This window comes from Hesperophylax consimilis, chromosome 27, assembly GCF_061612785.1.
Source record: "Hesperophylax consimilis isolate HC1 chromosome 27, BYU_Hcon_1.0, whole genome shotgun sequence".
NCBI classification, from domain to species: Eukaryota; Metazoa; Arthropoda; class Insecta; order Trichoptera; family Limnephilidae; genus Hesperophylax; species Hesperophylax consimilis.
In genome coordinates this window covers 21,991,544-22,005,908 of record NC_142862.1, presented here as the reverse complement: position 1 = coordinate 22,005,908, position 14,365 = coordinate 21,991,544, and the positions used below count along the sequence as shown (strand labels likewise).

General features: G+C 33.7%; 1 protein-coding gene across 1 annotated transcript in view; it reads left to right on the top strand.

Annotated features, from left to right (window-relative positions):
• LOC149410764 (scavenger receptor class B member 1-like) overlaps window positions 1-11,665 on the top strand; it is a 132,431-nt gene extending 120,766 nt beyond the window's left edge. Inside the window, exons 10-12 of the mRNA XM_089647780.1 lie at window positions 1,622-1,772; window positions 3,172-3,274; window positions 4,415-11,665. Coding sequence (XP_089503906.1) covers window positions 1,622-1,772; window positions 3,172-3,274; window positions 4,415-4,660 — 500 coding nt within the window. The 3' untranslated portion in view covers window positions 4,661-11,665. The remainder of the gene's footprint in view (window positions 1-1,621; window positions 1,773-3,171; window positions 3,275-4,414) is intronic.
• Window positions 11,666-14,365: the final 2,700 nt, after the last annotated feature.

Genomic DNA, 14,365 nt, shown 5'->3' with positions numbered 1-14,365 from the left:
GTAAAAGCCTTAATAGGTGTAAAATAAATAAATAATTCTGCATACAAAAGACAGGGTAATAGAAAATAAATATTAAAAAAAAGAATTTTTACAAGAATGCAGATGAAAATGCGAAAATCTACGACAAAAAAGTCCACACAATGTTGCTCCACGATACCACGGTTCAATGATATTTCATCACAATGACAATTAAACACACCTTTAAAAAGTGCAGAGATGTGCAAAATGGGTATCCAAAACCATTTGAAATGCAAAATGGAAATGGGTCAAAACTTTTCCATTTGAAAATGCAAAATGCAAAATGGTTTTTAGAAAAGCATTTCAAATGCAAAATGCAAAATACCTATTTTCAAAATGCATTGAAAATGCAAAATGGTTTCTCAGGTCAAACAATCAAAATAATTGTAGAATTTTTAAACTATTTTGTCATTTAACACGTTCCCGGACGAGCATGCTATAGCATTCGCATTGGATAGTTTAATTATGTCGCGGATGCTATAGCATTCGAAGTTTATTGAGTTTTTTTTGTCAGATATGCTTGAGCAGTTGCTTTATCCTTATAAAATATAGGTAGTCTATTTCTTACTGTCACTGCTGACACAACCACAGATCGCTTACTGTCACATGAGACCTTTTCTGCACACAAAGATAAAACAGTGTTTACCCCTTCCCGTACAGCTCGCCCGGCGTACCCCGCGTGGTTACGTATGCTATAGCATGCGTCAAATGTATTGAGATACGTCTGCTATAGCATTCGCGTCGCACTTGATGGTGTTGGTTGGTACGTATCATGACGGAAATGCTAGAGCATTCGCAAAAATCTAATACAAAAAAATAGTGCCAAAGTAGGGTGACTCACTGCCCGCGAACGTGTTAATAATGGACATCAATGTAGAACAAACATATTACATGATGGTAAATCCAAAAGCACCACTACAGATTATTAAACCACAAAAAAATTGCGCGGGACTAATGTTGCCAACGTAAAAACATAGAAACTGCTATCTAACATTACTTATATTATTTATATTAAGTTCAGTATTTGAATCAGTATTTTTTGTAATGGTATCACTCAATTGCCAGGGCTCCTACCAGGGAGCAACATGACAAATGTAAATTATCTCTCATAGCGAGGTTGAGGACCGACTGATTTTTGGGGCTTATGAAAAAAAGAGAGTGGAGATAGTAGGAAGAATGTTGCAAAAAAGCATTTAAAATGGAAAATGCATTGAGAAAAGCATTTAAAATGCAAAATGCAAAATGGTTTTTAGAAAAGCATTTAAAATGCAAAATGGTTTTTAGAAAAGCATTTAAAATGCAAAATGGAAAATACCCATTTTGCATTTTGCATTTCCATTTGAAATGAATTTATTTGAAATAAAGCACATCTCTGAAAAAGTGATATATAGTCATTAAAAGTGATGAAACAAAAACTAGGTTAAATAGTAATCTATGTAACCTATTTAACCTAGTTTTTGTTTCATCACTTTTCATGACTTTATATCACTGTTTGTAGATGTGTTGAACTGTCATTTTGATGAGATACCCGATCACCCCATACCACACATCACAGTAGTCTATAAACATATTATAAATGATCTAACAGCTTCTGTATGTTTAGGCGCCCCGGCCCTGGCTTCGTTCCCCCACTTCTATCTGGGAGATCCAGCCCTGGTGGCCGCCATCGACGGATTGGAGCCCACAGCAGATAAGCACGCCATGTATGTGGATCTTCACCCCACCCTCGGATTCCCATTGTCAGGAAGCAGCAGGTGAGATGATAATTTCATTATTTTAGTATGCTGTATGTGAAAATCACTATAGAAATGACTTTCATATAGATTTGAATGGGAGCCAATGTCGCCACTTACTTAATACTTTTTGATTCTAGCCCATTTAACACACACTTTGTCTTTCATACACTAGTCTAACATTGTTTATAGCCATCCCATTTGAATTTTATAATGATAGTACAGTTCTGCATATGAAATTTAAGCAAAGAATGGTCAGACTTTTGAATCACGAAATACGCTCGCAAAATATCTCTTTTGTTCACCTTTATTCTATGAATGTGTTAATCATATGTGTGTTACTACACACATATGATTTCTTCTTCTTCTTCTTCAATGGCGCTACAGCCCATTTCGAGCCTTGGCCTCCTTTAACATGATTATTAACACATATGATTTCAGGTGACTTAAACTTTAGTTTTAATATGTAAGTCTTAACACTTAAGTCATAACAATTGAGTCTTAACACTTAAGTTTTAACACTATGTCTTAAAATTTAACTCTTAACACTTGAGTCTTAACATTTAAGTCCTAACACTTTTTTATTTTTTTTTTATTTAACGGCAATATAAAGTAAAGTAAGAAAGATACAATATTAAGTAAAATAAAAATATAAAGTGATGTAGTTTGTTCTCAGTCCTCCTCACTAGGTGTCCCTGTTCCGAGGCGGCCTGTAGTTTGTTGTATTTGTGTTGATCATGATTTCCTCATCTTCTAATTTGTTGGTTCCCACAAAATATAAAATAAATTAAGCAAAAAGTATTTATGTTTGTTGTCTGCAGGTTGCGTTGGGGTTACTTCATAAATTCAATGATTTCCTCATCTTCATGTTTAGTTAGCCATAATTTGATGTTTTTTAAAACTTTTCTATATCCATGGTGTTTTTAATTTCAATAAGAAGGGCATTATATAATTTTATAGCATGGAAATAGTGGTTTTTCTGGCCGAAAGATGTATTTAATTTTGGAATGTTTAGTAGATTTGAGAATTTCGTCCTTGTAGTGTAGGTGTGTTGTACAGCAAGGAAATCATATTTTTCTTTAAAATTGAGTGGTGAATTTTTTTAGTGCAGTTTTATAATGCTGAACACGTTAAATTTTAAAAAAAATTCTTTTGATGGAGTTCTTATGGGTACTTTCAGGATTATTTTTATTATTACTTTTTGTGTTTTAACGAGCTGCTTCATGTGAAGGTTTGAGGTAGATCCCCATCCAATAAGTCTTAAAACGTAATTCATAACACTTGAGTTTTAACATTTAAGTCTTAACATTTGAGTCTTAAAATTTAAGTCTTAACACTTAAGTCTTAAAAATTAAGACTGAACACTTGAGAATTTTTGTTTGAATGGATTCTAATAAATTGGTAAAATGTATGTTTTCAGGATACAAATCAATGTTCAAGTAAAGAAGTCACTGGGAATATCTGGAGCAGGACTTGACAGTCTTCCCGATGACCTCATTCTGCCTGTAATTTGGATGGAGATGGTAAATAAACTTACCCGTCAACTACATCAGTTGTGGAATAACTTTTTGGGTTTTGGGAATTCTCCCTTCTTCAACATTTTTTGGGTGTGTTAGGAATGAACCTCCTATGGGTCAGAAGGGATGTGTACATCGCTATTATGAAGATCATTATTTTTTTATTTTTTTTTATTTAATTATTTATTTGCAAAAACAGTATAAACCAGTACATTGCAATATCGGTAATGAAAAATTACAAAAAAGTGAATAACAAATACATTTACAAGTGAGACAAAAAAAAAGTTTCAAATGTAGGTTTACAATGTTAAGTCTTGAATAATAATATTTCACGTTTAAATACGTTGTAGGACATGTGGAAAATATCCACATTTCCTGCAAGGCAGTTAATTAACCTAGTGATTCTTCCCAAGGGCATCACCATTGGTAAGTTAGTTCTGCACCTAGGAAGAATCAAAAGCCTGTATGGACGGTCTCGCGCAAAATTATCCGGGACATAGAATCCTATTTTAGCCAGAATGTCTGGTATTGATACTAAACCGTTTAGAAGCTTATACGCCATCAGGAGTAATGCAACATCACTTCTGGAACTAAGGCTGCATACACCCAGCATTCCCGAGATAAATGCTGTTGGAAACAGCCATGGGTAATAACCAAACTCTCTCATGTAGAGGTATCGTAAAAACTTCTTTTGAATCTTCTCGACCATTAGTACATAGACAGTGTCCTCTGGCCCCCATACCTGAGATCCATTCTCGAGAATGCTACGCACTAAGCTAAAGTAAAGCACCCTTATAACTGCAAGGTTGGTCAAGTCTTAATGATTATCTCCATCATCGACAGCATAGACTGTTTTATCTCCCAGCCTGCAGGACTAATTTGGTTAATTGTCATGGCCGTGGGGAAGGCAGTCAGGCTGTTGAACAGAATCAATTCGGATATCCAAATATTTGCCATCAATGAAGCAGCCTTAAAAGGCAAGCTTTGTTGCTGTTAGTGTAGTCAATACCTACTTCTATTTAATTCTCCTTTATAAATTTGTTTAAAAAGCAGTTTAAAACAAAATTAACAAGTATTTTGAATTGTTTTTCAAAAATAATAAATGGATTGATTTGAATTATACCACGAAAATTTGATTTTTTCCAGACCGTTGAAGAACTACCCCAGGAGATAAAGACTTTAGTCTATCACGGCACGTACAGCGCCAATGCAGTGCGACTAACCCTGACGTGGGGCTGCGCCATCACCATGCTCATCTCCGGCTACCTACTCATTGTCACGGCGCGCGGCAGGATACAGGAAAACAAACGCAGCAAGCGTACACCCCTGCCCGTCATCACCACCAAGTCATGTTGCAGTGAACATAGTGACACCAAACATAACCTTAAATAGTTGTACCTATCACAATTATTCCAGGTATTGAGTGTATTAATATGTACCACAATTCAGTTACTGCACTCCTTCTGCTCTATGTCATCACCAAGTGTAAAGTGAATATGATGATACTCAATGTGACCTCAAATAGGTGCAGTGCAATTATTACAGCTTTGAAGAGTATTAACTTACATTAGAATTCACAGTGACAGTGCTACATAACCTCGAATATTTGGGTAAACTAAACTTGTCGAAAACACTTAATTTCAACTTAAATATCTAATGGAGACAGCTATTTAAATTTGGGGTTAAAGTAAACATGCACAAATTAGTTTTTTATGGTGTTAGTATGGGTTATTTTAATAATCGATTTCCTAACCTTCAAACTTAACTTTGAGAAAAAGTGTAACTTTATTGCTTCTTTTACCATCTCCTAACACAAATAGTTATTTCTTGTGGTAATTAAGTTGAAACCAAGTGCTATTTATCATTTTCTTGAGTATTAAGCGTGCAGCAGAATTCAACAAGTTTATCAATATTTGGACTGTATTTACTATAGACATTGATGGAAAGACTGTATAAACTTATACAATATTTTAATTTGTTGGCCAATCACATAACCACCAAATTATAAGTTATGCGACATTGAACATTATCTCAAATCACTACTTGTGCGATCAGTATAATAAACTGATCAACCGACCTGATACTTTTCAGAGTCAGTGCATTTTTGTGTAGTTATCATCAGCTCTACCATTGTAATTCGTCTATCAATTATTCCTAACAGGGACCATTCATAATTCAAACTCTTGTGTTAATAAATAAAGGGACCATTCATAATTCAAACTCTTGTGTTTGACAAAATAGTGACTCAGAAAGAAACATATCTAAGTACCTAAATTAATTTGTTAAATTCTATGGGTATCTACCTAATTCATAGGAAATATTAGATATTCTGTTATTTTCTGTCTTTTCGTTTTCATGTAAGTCATGTGAAAAGGAAGTAAATGACATTGAGTTATATTTAAATATAGTCTACATTCCTTGCAATACCAGTGTGAAATATTGTTAACCGGTCAGCAACGTAAGCAGATATACACGATAAAATAACGATAGCAGTCAAGTACAATAAGCGTGTTTACACGTCAACGCGTGTGTTTCCACAAAAATCGTCATAACTCCGTTATTCTTCTAGTGACATCCCTAAAACAAAAAGTAGAATATTCGTATTGTATGAAGCTTCACATCTCTATTCAAAGTTATCCATAGAAACCCGTAAAAAGACCTACTCAGTGGAAGCAAATTTTACCCGCCAAATCGTAAAACGACGCCAAGAAAGCCGTTTGACGTGCCGACCCGCCTCGCAAGTTTAATTATTTTTTTAAAAATATATTTTGTATGAAATGGTCAAAAAGTGAAGTGACAGAATTGTTTATTGTACATTTGTACGATGAAATAAGTGTTTTTTTTTTACATTATCCGTGATTTTAGTATCGTTTTTACATAAAACATTACAGGTGAGTCATTTTTACAATATTTTCATGTTTCCATTCTAAATTTAAATATTTACAAATGTTAATATTTATTTATGATACAACAATTTGAAAGCCTATTTTGTAACCTTTCTAAAACAGTTTTTACTATTCGGCTCCGTTCAGTAATGTTTCATTTATAGAGCTTTGATTGTGAGGCGGTAATAACACAACGTTTTCGTGAAATTGACATTTCGTTTAAGACATCTTAGCTTCAAGTTCGCGAAAAGTCGGAGGGGTTAACTGAAAAAGTAGGAAAGGGGGTGTGGTGGCTGTCGATGTTGCCCGAATCCTTCCGATCGTAGTTGAAGGTGACCAGCGGCCGCGCAAATGCTCCACGAGTTTTTAACATTAATATGTTAATTTACACAACTACTGATTATAGTAAAACCATACTTACCGGTAAAAGGTTATACCATTGCTTCCCTATATTTTCTAGTATGACCTGTACAATATCTATGTGTGCATGTAGGCATTTTGAAGATTTCACTGGAGACCTCCGCCTAGCGAGGTCTCCAGTGAGACAATGAAGCGTTGCCCATACTTCGAATGCCAAAGCTGGCTCAATTTATATAATTCAATGTTAAATGATGGAAGAATTTAGCTGGTTTAACATTCTTTATAAATTCACAGGGCTATGTTATCCATTTCTAGAGAGCTCAGTACTATTTATAATATACCTACTTATGCAATACTAGTATTTTTATATTTTGTAATAATAAAATAATTACATACCTACTAAATCATTATGCTAGTGGCACATGGCGCTACACTCTCAAAGCATTATTTTATCACCATATCGCTCCCCATGCAATCCCATACAGATGTGTCACACGAGACAGATAATATATTAAAGTGTAGGTGTGGGCTAGATGATATGCCGTCGTCTGCTAGCCGAGCGATATTTGAAAATGATGCTACCCCCTAAGGGGGTCAGATGAATTATCTGACGTAGTCACTCTGCTGTTAGCTGTCAAGGTGACAGGTCCTGTTAAAAGAAATGTTATTCCATGCTCTTCTACTTCCCCCCTTAGCACATGCTAGGGAGGGAGGAGAGGTGTTTATAGCTTTCGTGTGACACTACAACATACAATCTGTATAGACCGTGCCCAAAAATTGCCTTGAGAGTATAGCATCGTGTGACCCTAGCATTATTAATTATTATCACATAATGTACCTAGTTTTAAGGTTTTTTTTTTTAAATGTAAGTACGAACATGTTTGTGTTATATTTAAGTTTTCTTTATTTAAGATTTTTTTAATCAATATATCATGTGATAAAAGCACAAAATGAACCATTATTTTTACGAGGGAGCATAAGAATGTTTATTTTTTATAACACAACATTATAGTCCTACTGCCTGGAGCTAATGAGACTATTAAAACCCCTTATTGGGAAATGTTGTTAGGCTGAAAGGAAATGTTAGGAAAAACTTGGCTAATTCAGATCTGGCTTATAAACATCGCTTAGGCTAATTCGAGGAATATTTTAATATACAAGGCAAACCGATGGCCTCCAAAGCACTGATCTTCTTCATCTTCTTTCGTAAGGTAGGGGGGGGGTCAGAGGGGGACATCTAGGTCTGCGAGTCATTATAGGGCCTCAGGCGTCGCCATGTGAACCTCATCAATCCCACCGGGGAATGAATGGAGCGGGCATTCGTTGACCACATGTTCGGTGGTCTGCACCGCACCACATTCACACATCGCCGACTCTTTAAGGCCCCATCTGTGCATCATGTGGGCACATCGAAGCACCTTAACCTATTGATGGCAATGATAACCCAGGCTGTCTCTCGGTGGGGTCCTGTATGAGGTGGGCATTTCCCACGTTGGCCGTTTGCCACTCAAGTTTAAACCTATCTTCTGGGGTGAGATGTAATCGGAAAAACCTCTCTCCTTCCTCCCAGAAGAGCTTTCGGGACTTCAAGTGGCATGCCTGGTGGGAGACAACAACTGCGTGCAAAGGTATTGCGCTTTTTTTCAGCGCCTTCTTGTCTTCCCTCAGTGTTGCAATTTCTCGCCTGATGTTTGGCGGGGTTATGTTTACAAGTACGGTACTAAGCACATTAGTTAGCTAAATTTATGCCTACTATGTTTTTAATAATTGATTTAATTCATAAAATATTACAGTTCTTGGGACAAGAGTGAAAAATTCTTACCACTATGTAGTAGTAAAATTGCGCCAATAAAATCAGCGCTGTTTCAGCCATTTTCGTTCGGTACAAATCATCTCAACATTATTTTGTGTTATTTAACCACTTGACTTCAGGACTTGAGTTCACGGTGATATTTTCCTGATATCCACGCGATATCATTCCTCAAAATATTAATATGGGTAGGTACATATAGCTTACTCTGGTTTAAAGCCAATGAATCCAGTTAGATTTAACCGTTTATTTCATATGTTTAGGTTCTATAAATTTGGCACAAGACAAGCGATCGCTCAAAATGTTTTTCAAACTTGCCATAATATGCCAATAATTGTTTGAATGGTTATATTTTGAACTTCAGTCGTTGGTTGGTTTGATTTTGATGTTGATATTTTGATCTTGGTGATGTGAAGGTTCGAGTCATACAAAATAGCTTTGTTATCAATAGAAAAGGATATTATTTATATATTTGAAAAAACAAACTGTTGAAATATTTTGGGTATTTTTTTTAAAAATAATCTTATATTGTATTTTTGCTCTTTTACAGCTTTTTCTACTATAAGGTTATTCGGTGTTGGCACTCGCCAAAGGATTTGAAATCTATTTGCAAACATATGTTAGACTTTTAATCTTCTGTATAAATAAAAATGTAAATGTTCAAATCTTAAATCTCCTTAAGTTCTCCGCCGATTGCTTTAAAATTTTGACACATGTGTTTTTATACACCTGTATCATATAAATATCACCTGTGACAGGTAAAAACATGTTGTTTTTTTAAAACAGCGCCACCTGTCAAAATCAACACGATTTTTTCTGTATCTGCACATAAGGCCTCCGTGGTAGAGAGGTATGGCTCTCGACTAGCACTCTGAAGGTTGTGGGTTCAAATCCTGACTTGCGCAAGTAAATTTTATTTGATGAATTTTTGTTATTTCACAATTTATTAATTTAAAATAATATAAAGTATAATTGCAACACGTTACAGAGTGGAAGAGTGTTAAGTGGGTTTGACCCAGGGTACAAATAATAATAATTGTATAAACTTTGTTCGGTAGAACGCGCCAATCTAGGTTAGAATTAATCATCTAGAATGTTTATACTCAATAATCTCAGGTGTGAAAGTTCGCAACCAAGGTCGCGTGTCAGTATCATGATAGTTTCTTTTTTTTAGGAAGGTATCTCAATGTACATAAATAAAAGGCGGTGCATGGATTGATATTACATGTATTGGAAACCTTTTGGACATTTTGCTGATGAGCCCTAACTCAACAGATTAACAGAATTATATAATTTTGACTTAGCCCAAAGACCGACCAGTTTTTAGCTATCTGTATCTAAACTACGGGTGCCGAACATCGCGTTTTCTAATGCCGAACACTGCTTTTCTTGATGGGAGAAGCGACGGAACGTCCCGCACACCCATTCGGCGGCTGACGTAACTCCATAGAAGCGTGATCCGTCTTCTGGAAAGGTGGATATACTCCTCCTGGCCACATCCATAAACTCCAGCTATCTATAAGCGGGTAGCCGTTCCTGGGGATGCTGCAACCCATACATAGGGCTCTTTCTCGGCCCGTCGAACACGTGCGATGTCGGGATTCAAACTCCAAAAATCAAAAAAAACGAAGTTCCCGCTTGACAGCCATGCATGGCACAAAATATAAATCGCGTATGATCCAATCCTACGCAGGATTGACCGTTACTTTACGGATTCCCGTTCAATCGTATAACGGCGGTCGCGTGGTACGTCCGTAACAACTTCCGTCCAGCGAAATCACTATTACCCACTTCGGGAATGGTTATTTTTCGGTCACAAAAACGTTTACCGCCGTGCCCGTAAGCAAAATCGCACTCATCGGCGACAAAAAAAGGAATTAAATTCCGTACAATTAATTATTCATAAACGAAAAGCACTGCGACCATCGTCTGTACAGTCCACGAACCCACACGTTCACTGTCCAGCCAAGAAGTGATTTTTGTTTCCGCCCGGTTCAGATGTTAAATTTTAAATTATGATTCGAAATTTTACCAAAACCAATACCAGCGACAATCGCCCAGTTCCTAACTAGGTTAGAGAATCGGCGAGGATAAATGTGATGATGCAGAACAAATTAATGAATAAAATATTAAAACGAAAAGAGTCTAGTCCTGCATCATAACAAGAGTCTCTCAGTATCGCCCTGGTGTAAGACCACCATTCAGAATTGAAATGTCGCTTGAAATGGTTTTATCCGTGTTTGGTGACCAGATCTGTATAGTCAGGCACTCCCCCACCTTTTCATCCCCATCTCCTTCCTCTCTCTACTATATTCAGCCTCACAACATACCCTGATTGCCCGATTGGGGATGCCATAGTCTTACTGGCTCCGAACGGTTGGGAGCAGTAGGGACTCTTGTGCGGTATTCACATAAAAAATAATGGAGATCAGACAAAACTACAAATAATATTGAATCTCATACATCATAAATGTAGAAAAATAAGAACCTAAAATGAAAAAGGAATGTTTATTTAATATTGATGGTCAGTGCACATTTTATGGCTTGTCTTCCTATAAGCTAGTTTAGGTTAAGTTAAGATAGGATAGGATAAATTATTTTTCTTCTGCTATTAAGTACCGTCCTATATAATTTAATATTAGTTTGTTTCGAATCTTTCATAAAAAAACGTTTGTATGCTACATTACAAAATTATAAAGTTCTTACCAAATACCCTATAATATGAATAATACCTCCAACTTTTGACATTTAACAAACATTCTGATGGCAATATGCTACACCAGCACCTCCTAGAGGCGTGAGTTTTGCACCTTTTGATTTCTTTCGATTGAAATATGTTCTTTATTTTACACTGATAAATAATAGCGATTGAAAAAAATATTAAAAAGTAGGTAACCTACATACAACCTTACTGCTTGTTTTGCTCATAAATATTAAATATTAAAATGGCCATTAACCCTTCAGGTGTCGGGAGGACATTACTAGCCACAAACATCATATTCCTTTATAACCTCTGAAGGACACATCTGACCGGGGCGTCCATACATTATAAAAGTATTTTTATCTTTTTTTCTATAATGATATGTTCATCATTGGAAAGAAAAATAATTTTTCTTCACAGTTTGTATAAAATATTTATACATTATTCCACGGATAAAATTTTTTTAAATTGTCAAAGTGCATGATTACGAATTTCGGAATTTTTTCTTTGGCAGTTGAAAGTTAAAAAATTATTTATATTGTATTAACGGTATAAAAAGTGAGTCACTGTTTTATTACTTATTACCTACACAAACGGAATATGTTTTATAAATATTCAATTTCAAAATTATGGACGTTCAAAATGACGAGTCAAAATGATTTTTTGTTAACATTTTAATGTTTGATATTAAAAATTTATTAAAATAAAATATTTTTTTGTTTTAAAACCACGATATTTATTAATTTAAGAACCCCGAATAGGTTCTTAAATTAATAAATATCGTGGTTTTAAAACAAAAAAATATTTTATTTTATTAAATATGTCAAACCACAAAGTGATTGCTTTCTACAATAATATTAAAAATTTATGTTTTAGAAAAAGAAATCTTTTTTACAATGCAAATATTTCAAAGGTAATTGTATCTAGTTTCTAAAATAGTATTTCTTTTAACGACAACTTCAAAAATAACTAATATGTCGCACATTTTAGATACCTCGCGAGCATTCTGATATTCCAAGAAAATTCACCATGTCGTTGGGACTTGTTGGTAAAAATATTTAAAAACCTAAAGGGTTAACTCTTTCTTTGATGGTAATTAAATTATTATCATTAATTCCATTTATGTATACTTTAACGAGGACTAATTATTGTTTTTTCCGACTTTATGTCCGGGTTAAATCTTCCCCACAGGAAAAATTAAACCCTTCCACACACTTTTCCAGAAATGATCATTTAGCCAATCCACATTATGCAAGTACTGGTGCACTATTTATTATGTTTACATAATTGTAAGCATAATAAATACAAAACAATACAAGAAAAACACATCAACTCACCAGAGATCAAATGGGAAAATAATTCACCGACTCCAGATATTTTCATATCAGAGGGTTCGGCTCAGTAGAACTTATAACAGGGCCTATAAATCCTACTGATCCCTCAACATAAATATTTAAAAAATCTTTCGTAATCCTACATGTATTTAAAATGATTTATTTTTGCATTTTTATATATAAATTCTTTGTCAGATCTAATACGCCTAAATTTTGAATGAGAGAGTTAGGTATAATGCCAGTAGCCGAAATAACAAATGGTAATATTTTTATAATCTGAGAATGCCACATTCTTTTAATCTCATTTCCTAAATCTGTGTATTTTCTTATTTTTTCAGAAACATATTTTTGAATATTACAGGAATTTGAAATAGCGACATCAATGATATAAGTTATTTTTTAAATTTTATCATGTAAAACTATATCGGGTCTATTATGACTAATCGTTCGGTCTGTTAGTATAGTTTTATCATAATATATTTTATAAAATTCATTTTCCTAAAATGAATTTGGTTCATATTCATAATATGGTACTATATTACGGCAGTCAATCAAGTTATGTTTAATTACCAAACTTTGGTGAATTATTTTAAAAACTTGATTGTGCCTAAATGTATACTCGAACGGTGCTAATACAGAACATCCCGATATAATGTGTTTTATATTTTCCAGAAAAGCCAAACATTTTCTACATAAATCATCAATTTGATTTGTATCTTTGATTATTTGCCTCCTATAATTTTTAGTATTAGTGACTCTATCCTGAATGGCAAGCATAAATTATTCTGTTTCTGCGTTCAACTCTCCAATACTCAACCATTTAGTTGAGATTTGCGTGTGTTTTGCATAATTTTATTCGACCAGGAATCTAATAATTCCTGGTTGGGATTTTTAAAAATGTTGGTATTTATTATTTATTGTTATGAATTATGTATTTATTATTCATTCTATTCAATTCCCACTAACTAATCTGTCAACCTATTTTGGCATCCTGAAAAAATGACCGAGGAAAAACAAGTGTTTTTGTTGTTTGTATTTATTACATCCCTAAACTGCAAACTCAAAACCTACTTTTTTGAACATTTTTATCAATATTGATCAAAAAACAAATTAGAAAGTGCAAAATACCGCCACCTAGTAATAAATAAATTCAATTTTCCGCCATTGAAAGTAATGTCAATATGCTACACTTGCGCCTCTAGCGACCAGAGTTGTTGATAATGCCAATATTTTACTGGAGTTGGATGTATTATTAATATTATAGTGTATTTGCTATTACTACTTACCAAGTACATAAAAATAAGTGATTAGTTTTAAATTTGATATAATCTACTTATTTAAAAAAAAAAAATATTTAAACTTAATTAAGTAGTTCTAATACACAATATAATAATTTCTATAATACTAGGTAGTTACTACTTGTCTTAATTATAAATTTATTTCCCATTTTTTAAATATAAGATTTTATAAAAATATTATCGATTTAGTGAAATTAAATACATTATATTATAATGTACATATTATATAAAATTGTTCCCAATGTCATCATTTAAAAAATATATATTATGGTTGAAATAAATAATTATTAGAAATTTAAAAATAATGTATAGAAACTGAATTTTATATAAGTTTTATAGACAATGATATTTTAATAATATTTGTATTTTATTTCTAATTTGTTGTACGCAGCTATTTTGGTAATAATAATTGAATAATTTTAATACATAAGGGCCGGCAAGAACTACACAAAATAAAAATATTTTTTTGTTAAGGCGATGCACTACGTCGTGTAATATTTTAAATTGAGCCGCCATCAATAACAACCCTTACGTAGATGACAATAAGGTTTAAATTCCCGCTTAACACTATCCGCCAGTTTTGATTTATGCAAGAAAAAAACATGGCCAAAAAGTGCTTTTTATTTTATTTTGTGGATGTTCAGGCATAAATATTTAATTTTTTTTCGATCATTTTATAAATAACTTAATTTGCCACATTATACAATAA